The sequence below is a fragment of the Pygocentrus nattereri genome, chromosome 5, assembly GCF_015220715.1.
Source record: "Pygocentrus nattereri isolate fPygNat1 chromosome 5, fPygNat1.pri, whole genome shotgun sequence".
In the NCBI taxonomy this organism is placed as follows: Eukaryota; Metazoa; Chordata; class Actinopteri; order Characiformes; family Serrasalmidae; genus Pygocentrus; species Pygocentrus nattereri.
Genome location: NC_051215.1, coordinates 44,805,750 through 44,815,919, shown reverse-complemented (window position 1 = coordinate 44,815,919; position 10,170 = coordinate 44,805,750). Strand labels below are relative to the sequence as shown.

Genomic DNA, 10,170 nt, shown 5'->3' with positions numbered 1-10,170 from the left:
ATGCCTATTGGAATAGGCGTTTATCAGCATTTATGTAGAGTTATGTCAGTTGTCATGACAAGCTCCTGTAAGTCTTATGTAGCCTAACATTACACAGCTCTTACCCAGCAACACAAGTCCAATACAACACAATGGAAAAAGTGTAGAGAAACATAGCACCGGTACCTTGCCTTGACCTGCACAGGCAACACTACAAAGCTGTAGCTGTGTAGCTATGGTCAGCTTTCTAGCTTCTACAGGGGTTGAACAGGTCAAACAAATCAGTTAATTAAAAATGTTTAATGATTATTATTAAATTATGATTGAATTGCATTATATTCTTCTAGATATCAGAGAATCCAGTTTTCTCCCTCTTCGGCACATTCTGCTGTGAATCAATGAAAATACTGTGTTATGTAATCCAGATAAAAGTCTCAAAAGTGCTCATACTTGAATAAAAATAGACATACTTTAAGTAGATGTACTATGATGCTGTCTAGTACTGCTGCTTTCTTAAAAAAAAAAAAAAAAAAAAAAAAAAAAAAAAAAAAAAAACACGCATGAATCCTGGATTCATTCTCTGCTTTGTTTCTCAATTAAATCCTTTGTGCTAGGAAAGTTCAGCAACCTTCTTAAAGGAAAACCGAATCCACTGGAGCTTTTCTAGCACCTTTTTAGCTTTTAATTCACAGCGATAAAATTTTAATTAAACTTTCCAATAAATCTAAAACTTCTAAGTTAGACAATTTAGCCAACGTCATCTCCATTACTTCTGCTTCTCTCTCACCTGCTGGTGTCCGTGCTCTTAGCTCGGGCTCCTCCTCCAGCTCTTCGTGACCCACTGGATGACGAAGAGCCCAATGAATCAGAAGACGAGCTGCTGATGCTGTCGCTGTCTTGACCCCTTGCCCAAGAGGCAGCTGTCCACCCACCTCGCAGTGGGCGTCGGCTGAGCGTAGGGGAGCTGTCGGAGGTCGTCTCAGGAGCACTACTATCAATGCTTGCCATACCTGAGAGAGAACAAGTCAGTAACAGCCAAATAAGAGACACCTTTTGTGACATTTAGGAAATAAGCTAATAGGACTAACAGGACTATAAAGCAAACCATAGACACTTTTTTTAGTCTCTGTGGTCAATGTGAAAGAGATTTCATGCGTCCACTGTATAGAGGTTAAAGTAACATTAATTACAGGGGTAGTTCAATGGTGCTGCATGTCAGTACATTTTCTTACCTGTGTGCTTCTTCTTCTGCCGTACAGGTGAGCCCCAGCAGCGTGTTCCATAGGCCCCACGCCCACCAAGCGCCAGACGGCTGGGCACTGTACCCTCAGGCTTAAAGGGGGCAACCTCATTCTGCTGATCACATGAGGATGACTGAGCTCCGTCTGCCATAAACACACACAAACACAGGGGTTAGAAACAGTAGCACAGCACAATGACTATAAAAAGTAAAGTTGAGGTGACCTCAACTGCAAATAAACTGCTACTGGCCAGTACAGTCAAAGACTGATATACAGTAAGATTAGATTCTTTTTGCTGAATATTGAATTTACTGAATACTTACTGTATATCGTCTTTGAATGAACTGCAAATGAACTGTTACTGGCCAGCACATTCAAAGACTGATATACAGTAAGGTTGCATTAATTCATAAGAAAGTAATCACACACATCATACATGGTTTACAATTTGATATCATTATTACATAGTGGATAAAATTGGAATGAAAAAATGACTGCACCTGTGTTATTACACAACCTAGTAGTGAGACTAGAGCTGGAAGCCTGGAGCTGGGACTGTGATTAATGATGCTAAACATGCTGTTGTTGGTTAAGAAGACTTACTTATTATTATTATACAATGCAATTGCATTAGGTGGTATAATTACTAGTGGTGGGAAAAATAACTGATAGATGTGTCAGGATTCTCTCTTAAGATTCTTAATCACTTTCTGAGTTCAGAAAACATCAGATTTTTATCAAAGCTCTTTTTTTATAATGAAATAGGACATTTTAGAGAAATTCAGCCTCAAGGAGGAAAAATGCAGTCTCTCACTAACTCACTGTAAATTTTATTACTGTGAAGTGCAGCAGCAACAGCTGAGCAACAAAGTAGTAGACCACGCAAAACTCGCACGACTCAACCAGGGTTTCCATGGCTGAATAGTTGCACACAAGCCCAAGATCAATATGGACAATGCTAATCATTGTACTGAGTGGGGTAAAACATGCCACCAGGTGACTCTGGAGCAGAGGAAACGTACTCTGAATTGAGCTTTACTATCTGTCTCTCTGTTGGACAAATGTGAGTTTGGCAGATGCCAAAAGAACACTACCTACTCAAAGGCATAGTGCCAACAGTGGAGTTTGGAGGAGGAGGGATAATGGTTTGGGGCTGTTTCTCTGGGTTTGGGCTAAGCCCCTTCATTCCAGTGAGAAGTAATGTTAACGCTTCAGCATACAAGGATATTGAGGACAATTATAGGCTTCCAACTTTTAGGCAACAGTTTAGGAAAGCTCCTTTCCTGTTCGAACATAACTTTGTGCACAAACCAAGGTCCGTAAAATAACGCTAAAGAATTACATTAATTCAAACGCAAAAATCTTGTGGAAAGCCCTCCCGCAAGAGTGGAGGGGTGATATAGCCACAAGGACAGGTGGTGGGGAAGGGGAACTCAAAATTAGAAAAATTAAAGATGCATTAAGAATCATTTAAAAAAGGATCTTAACACCCTGAATCAAAATCAAACCAAATCGAGAACTGCCTAGAGATTCCCACGATATACTGTGTCATAAGCATTGTTAAGGCCCATATTAATTGATACAGACCTAACTCACTGTGGCTCAGTCCTCACATTATTGGCGGTTATAAAGGCTTCATCCTGATCTTTAGCAGTGTGGGTTTTGGCTCACCTTGTTCTCGGTTCTCGCCAACTGCTTCTCCTGTTGCCGTGCTTTGGACACCACTGCCTGTAAGCCCACTTTGCTGTCCAGTCGCCCCTCCGCTGGCTACACCCTGCACAGAAGCTGAACTTCCCGTTGCTGTGGGTGCTGCATGTTTGGACACACCCCCTGCAGCTCCACCAGTCCCATGGGTGGTGTGTTTTGATGGGCTCTTCTGGCTCCCTGTGGCTGGCTTACTGGAGTAGAACGAACTCAGCGTCTGAGGCTTATGAGTCTGACTCTCACGGTCCAGAAGCTTGTCTAAAATCTGCAGACATGGGTGTTCAAAGCTGTTAACATAAATATGATTGCACTTGTGTGTACGGACATACATACATACATACATACATATATACATACATATATACACACTAAAAATTAGAGAGGCTCATTGTAAAACATCATGAGTCACATAGCATCACTTTGCACTAGCTCAAGTAATGCTCCTATAATCACAAGCAATAGTCTTGTCTTGCATCTTAGTTCAAATTTGTCATTTTTATTTATTTTAGCTTTTTTTTGCACACTAAAAATTATGGAGATTGCAATACAGATGTTAGCAGTTATATATCAATTTAAAGAACCTGCCTTTTTCAGCTTGCTCTGGTCATCCTTGTAGGTAATCATAAGGGCCAAAGCAAGGTCTCCCTTTTCCCTCCTAGTGCCCTCGCATAGCAAAGGATGTTCCGCTTCACTAACTGTAGTTTTCATACCTGAGAGAACAATATAAAGACTTACATTAGGTCATTTAATTCTTAGTCATACATGTTTTCAATACACACACAAAACTGCTAACCCACTCTTACCCATTCTTACCTAAGGCAGCAACTGCAGCTTCAAAGCCCAGCTCTTCATCACCTGGCATCTCATTGTTACGGTTTCGACTGGGTGGGCGGGAACCCGTCGGAGAGACCACTATTACAAAACAGACATGAAAAGAGATGAAAAAAATGTATTTGCCAGATTTAGTGAACGTTCAAAACAATCAGATTGATGGATTTTCTACAGCTAAAATTCTATTAATCTAAAAAATTTTAAAGCCACTCGTTTACTGTCTGTGCATTAGATCATTAGCAGATAGTAGATTCAGTAGTAAAGTTTATTTTAATGCTTGGCAATATCATCTAAACTGATAAAAAGTTTTGGTGTCACATAATACTGACCTTTAGATTTTGCAGTATTGATATATGACAAAAGTTACTGTAATGCATGTTTTTCTGGGTACTTCAGAGTATTTTGATACAAAAACAACCATAAACCAAATAAATGGTAAATTTTCCTTTTCCATACTGTGCAAGGGACCATTAAAGCAACATCAAGAGAAGCCAATCTAAAAAAACCTAAATTAATACTTGTCAAGTTTCTAAGGGCATTTTAACACTAGAGTTTTTTCAGGACCCAAGACCACTTGCTTTATGAGTTCAGTATGTTTAGTCAATTGTGAAAAATGTACTGTTATTTGTAACCTGAATGCTTTTACCCAAGTAAAACAACAAAAAGCAGCAACAGTTGATGGGCAGAAAAGTGACGTGTGGAACTGTGCAATTGATCTACGGTTGGGACGAAATTCTTGTGTGTGAGATCAATCCAAACGAGTCCAGAATCAGTGCTAGGTGTGGACTGAAGCATTTGGGATGTGTGTGAAAACACCCTAAGACATTCTTTAAGCACAGAGAACTAGTACTCCACGAAGCACTGGTTCATTAACTTTACTACTGACATTTAAATGTCATTGGATACCGGTGATACCATGATTTATTTGGAAAATACTGTGAAAGAGTTTAATACTTGTCGACTCTGAAGGGCCAAATGCTAATCTCTAAATCTGAGCAGTTACTTTCAAAACAGATTAAAGTGATGTGGCTTTAGATCAGCTTCAAGCCAATTTTGCAGACACCATGAGCCTAAACATGTAGCATCATATTACACAGAATTACATATCTCCAAGACTCACCAGGGGTGCACAAAACATCAAATATAAAACTGGCCAACATGAGAGGCAGAACTGGCCGATAATCACAGAAGTTTCCATCACGCAGCTGCTCAGCTCTGTCTCTTATGGCGGTCATCTCCACCAGCCCAAGAGGAATCTTCTTCAGCAAAGCAACTACTTCTGACTCCTGATACGCCAGCTTCACCTAAAAACAGAAAACACCACTCAAAAGGTACACAGAATAAGCAAAATGTTTTGCTTGAATGTCCGTCCTAAATCATTTGTTTAATTATGGGACTTTCTATACCTGGCTGAATCTGAGTGTCTGGTAACCAGGCTGAAGTACTCAAAGGCAAAAACTGTGTTGTTTGAGGTTTAAATGGCAAGTATAAATAAAAATAAAAGATGCTCCTGGAGTTAGAAGAGTGATGTGTACCTCCAGGGCCTTGGTGGAGGCTGGAGGTCTCTGGAGCTCCAGGGAGAACATGCCGGTGCTAAAGGCGAGATTATGGAACTCCAGCCTCTCGCTCAGGACTGTCAGCAGGAAGGCTGCTTTAGACAAGGTGTTGGTAGCCACTTGTGTCTGCTTGCTGGTCGACACCTTACTCTTCTTACCCTAATAAAAAAAAGAAAAATGATTCACAGGTTTAAAACAATAAAAGACAAAGGATTTAAGACAGGATAGGTGTCCAAAACACAATGGTTTAAGTTTCTCTACACTGATTTTTATTTAATGCTTCCTTGCTGTGTTTATTTGCAAAGGACTGGTCACTGTGCTCTGGCTTCAAGAGTGTCCATATCACTAAAGCATTTTAATTTAAACCTTGATTTAAAGGATGGCAAGAGTGTTAGGCCGATGTGTGGGTTACCTTCGTCTGTGGCTGTTCAACCTTGAGGTCAGGAGGGTTGGCCAGGAGATCCCTTGCTAGCTCCACTGCCAGACGACATGCTTCATTACTGTACCCATGAGCATACAGGGCCTCTGCACATGCAAACAGCACCTGCACATGGGGGAGGGGGGGGGGGGGGTTGTTTACATTATAACAAACATTATAACGCACACATTTAATGTGCAGTAATTGAAATGAAGTTCATAATTAAAAGGAAATAACATTGAGGACAACATCAGCGATAACAAAATCTTACCTCCATTCGCCCTTCTTGCTCCAGAGGTTTGATCCCAGCAAATATGTCTGGTTCCTCTTCATGGTTGTTGTCTGGTACTCCTCTCTCTGCCCCCTCCTCAGAAGCAGCACTGAGATAATAGGCCTGGTAAAAGAAGAGCAAACTTTTGAATGATGTGCTTTGAAATGTCTACAGACTTGCTTTGCTCTGCATTAAGCTTCAGCTATAGCTGCTTTCCTCTCATCTCTGCCAGAAAACCTTTCCTCAAAAGTAGAGCAGTTTATTGTAAAAAGTCTCCCAGTGTTCAACTATTGTATGAAGCTGAAGTCGCTTCTTATTCTCCAGCTTCTTGCTCGAATTTTCCCGTTACACCTTCAATTCTGCCTGAGGCGACAGAATGGCAGTGCAGCAACATTTAAGGTGGACCAGGAAAATTCGAAAGAGAATCTGACTTCAGCTTCGCAACAGTATCAATTTCGCAACAGTATCTCGCTGCAGGTTTAATGTACCAGAAAACCAACTGTGGTTGGTAGGTGTACATGAAAAGTTGTATTTGTCTAGGCCAGTGGTTCACACATTTTTAAAACTTTCCTTTGCTAAGACTACAAAAATTAACTAAATCCAGACTTTCTGATTCGTCAGTCCCTTACCTGATAGTCATCCTCACCAACGGGGTCCCCACCAGCTGCTGCTGCTGCTTCTGGGCCTTGTGGGCCAGGAGTCCCTGCTGTGCTGCTTCCATCACCCTCTCTCCGGTCTCGAGGAGCCTTGGCTGTGACGGGGACTGCCATAGCTGCTGATGTAGAGGGCCTAGCATCGTCTACTGGATCCTCATCAGCTCCATTTTCCTCAAGTTCTGCTTCTACATCAACTTCTTTCTCTACTGCTACTACCATGGGGTTCTCTTTAGAGAAGCAGTGAGGTCCATCTGCTGCCAGTGGTATTGCTGAGTGCGTGACACGTTTACCCTCAAATGTGCGGTCCTTGGCAATACTGTTGCTACTGCTACTATACTTGCGTGGTTCTCGGAGCAGAGGGCTAGGTGAGGGCAGCATCTCCGGCGGTGGTGGCAGAAAGTCAAACGTGTTACTTGCTTCTGCTCCCAAGGCCAGGCTTGAGCCATCATCCAGGCTCAGCTCAGCCATATCAGGCTCCAGAGAGCTGTCCTCACTACTGGTGCGCCGCTTAGCACTGGGGTGCTTCCCTCCAACAGCACCAGAGCCTCCACATGAGCTCTTGCTGCTCTGGGTCAGTTTGGCTTTGCTGCTAGCTGAAGATGAGGAACCACCAGCTTTGTATGTGCCCTTTGTACCTTCATCTAAAGACAAGGACATTCCACCACCTAACCGCACCAACATTCCTCCACTGTTGACTCCTGACATGCCTTTCCTCTTGCTCACAATGGTCTCCTTGGGTCGCACAGCCACTTCTTGCTGAGGTGTGTGAGAGCTGCTACGTGATCTGTGTTCAGAACCTCCTACTTCAGTTCCCCCACCACGCCCACCTCCTCCTGCTCCTCCAGGCTCTAAAGGTTCCCCACTTGTCCCTACCTTGGCCCCCCTCTGCTGCTGCACTGCCCTGGCCCAACAGAAAGAGGCACTCTTCTTATCTGTGCTGCAGTAGGTAATGCCTGGCAGAGGGTAAGCCACTTCCCAGTTGAAGTAGCAGGACTCGACGGCTGGTTTAAAACCCTGGAAGAGCTTGTCCAGGGACTTGCGGTGCTGTCCACGCTTCACAATCTCAATCACCTTGAGGTGCCACTGCTTGAGCTGGGCAGCAAGCTCCAAACGCCTATATGAAGGGGGGGGTGGGGTGATGAATCACATGAAGCTAAATTTATGTTTCTGCATCAGATTAAGAACAATAAGAAAATTTGCAATATATTTTAAGTGGCACCTTAAAATAACTGTCACCACAATCATGCACAATTATTATTTTAAGGAATTTGTACAGCTTATTGTGACTGACTGTAATCATATTTTATACACTTCATACTTCTCACATGAACATGTAAAGGAATGCCTAAGAGGTGTCTGGACTCTCACAGTGGACACAAATAAAATTCTCATTTGTAGAAAAAAAAAAAAAGCTCATTTGTGCACACTTCATTGTGATTTAGCACAGTGGTTCTCAAACCTATCCTCAAATACCCAAAGACAATTCACATTTTTGTTCCATCCCAACTCCCAACACATAAGAATAGAGCAAAAATGTGGAACGTGTGGGGTTCCCTGTGGACAGGTTTAAGAATTACTGTGCTAAATCACAAAGAAGTACGTACAAATGAGTGCTTTTTCTTGTCCACTGTGAGAGCACAGACACTACTACTTAGCAAGCAACTGGGTAAATGGAATGCATTAACAGTACTATGTGAAATCACAGAGAGGCTGAAATCATGGTTTCAATGAACAATCATTTACGTGACAGAAGACTCAGGGGTCTGAGAGCCGAGATCATTTTAGACGTTGCAATTTGATTTTTGATTGTATCTCATCTCTTGTGAATTGAAGCACCTATTTAACCTGATCATTTCATTGACGCACAAAACTGACCCAGTTACCTGTTTGATAAACGGGAGACAGAAAGAAATATACAAAAAAAATTGATTACGGGGAAGGGAGGTATAGGTTTACTGATAAACCTTTAGGCGCCTCACCTCTGGGGGCTCATGGTGGGGTCAAGCACGGCCAGCCTCCAAAGCACCACCATCTCATCACACATGCTGGCACATGCATGAGCTGCCACCTCCGTCTGCCCATTACTGCGGCCTGTGTGTCCACTGGCACTGCTGTGGGATGCAGACGTCCGTACACTGTACCACCAACCAATGATCTGTAGAGGAAGAGACAAAGAGAGCAAAAAATGCAGACAGAGAGACAAAGAGAAATGTGTTGTAATATATCATCAGGACTTGAATGTACTGTCAATTCCATGCTTCGGCTATTGATAATTGGTTTTCTAGTGATGCAATGATGGCATGTTAATAGCCAATATCTTATCCTGAATACCAATTTTCTTCTTTTAGTCTGTGGTGGGTATATAGTCTTCTGCAACTGGATACCTTGTGTCATTCTTGTCCACTCAGTGACCTTGTCTAATGACTGCTCTCAAGCTGATAATGCCATCAAATTTTATGCAAAGCATAAAAAATTATTTTTCTGTAAAACATGTTACTACAGAGAGTGAAGCTGGTATCAGTGCATCTCTAGTGCTTTTCTACCAAACAATAAACTCCCTTAATGCCATACAGGACTTGAGGAAACAAATGAGCATTTTTCCCATACTTGTTCATATGTGAGGCACTGCTCAGTGAGAATCTCTAACAGAGGGGCAGCATTGCTGTCTCTCCTCTTGAACATTTCCCTGACGATGGATAGAAGGTTCCAGATGCCCTCTGGCTCTCTGCCCCTAAGGGGCCTCAGTAAGCAGGCCCATTCAGCTGCGGCAGGGGGCTCCGTGGAGGACAGATACATGGAGTTCACATCACTAGAAACAAAAAGAGAACAACATCATCAGATGTTTAGCACACAGTAGTACAGCTCTACAATGATTTACAATGATTTATGAATAAACAGTGACACACACACACACACACAGACAGACTGGGAAGACTGGTGATTAACGCATAAGAATCCTGAAGTCCTGAGAAGTTATCACATCCACTGTTTTTGTTTTCCATTCATGAATGGAAATACGACCTGTGGTTTACATCCAATTCAAAGGGTAAGGGGCTTAATAAGAAGACGGTCAAAAAGACCTACTATACAATAGCAATAGGTGACAAACTTCAAACTCACAGACATGGGCAGCAACATGAAGCTGGACAAACATCTTCACATGTTATGATTAACACTTCCAAATGTTATACTGTGACCACATTGGATAAACAACTGAAATTTTCAATGTGGCAAAAAGGTCCCTTACCTTTCAGTTTTATTGTACATACCTGAACACTACAGGTGAAGGGCCACAAAACTTGTGCAGTGTCTTCTTAATGTTGTCACTGAGGGTAGACTCATCCAGGTACCAGGTGCTCTGGTCAGAGGCCGAAGGTCCAGCTGTAGGATCTGTAAAACAGTAACTAAATGAGTATCTAGCTATCTTACATGGATTATATACACTACTATACATTACAGTGCGTAGTGAGAAATATTTGTCCTAGTAGTACTTAGGTTTCCACAAAGCCATCAT

At 42.2% G+C, this 10,170-nt stretch overlaps 1 protein-coding gene across 3 annotated transcripts in view; it reads right to left on the bottom strand.

Moving 5' to 3' along the window:
- Positions 1 to 10,170, bottom strand: part of zswim8 (zinc finger, SWIM-type containing 8) — a 49,489-nt gene that overhangs the window by 18,372 nt on the left and 20,947 nt on the right. For all 3 annotated transcript variants that reach the window (XM_017715815.2, XM_017715817.2, XM_017715816.2), the window contains 13 exons: positions 9,926 to 10,046; positions 9,264 to 9,465; positions 8,636 to 8,811; positions 6,630 to 7,770; positions 6,001 to 6,123; positions 5,724 to 5,855; positions 5,291 to 5,470; positions 4,876 to 5,059; positions 3,738 to 3,836; positions 3,510 to 3,634; positions 2,892 to 3,189; positions 1,212 to 1,364; positions 767 to 989 (listed from right to left, as the gene is read on the bottom strand). In XM_017715815.2, coding sequence (XP_017571304.1) covers positions 767 to 989; positions 1,212 to 1,364; positions 2,892 to 3,189; positions 3,510 to 3,634; positions 3,738 to 3,836; positions 4,876 to 5,059; positions 5,291 to 5,470; positions 5,724 to 5,855; positions 6,001 to 6,123; positions 6,630 to 7,770; positions 8,636 to 8,811; positions 9,264 to 9,465; positions 9,926 to 10,046 — 3,157 coding nt within the window. The remainder of the gene's footprint in view (positions 1 to 766; positions 990 to 1,211; positions 1,365 to 2,891; positions 3,190 to 3,509; positions 3,635 to 3,737; positions 3,837 to 4,875; positions 5,060 to 5,290; positions 5,471 to 5,723; positions 5,856 to 6,000; positions 6,124 to 6,629; positions 7,771 to 8,635; positions 8,812 to 9,263; positions 9,466 to 9,925; positions 10,047 to 10,170) is intronic.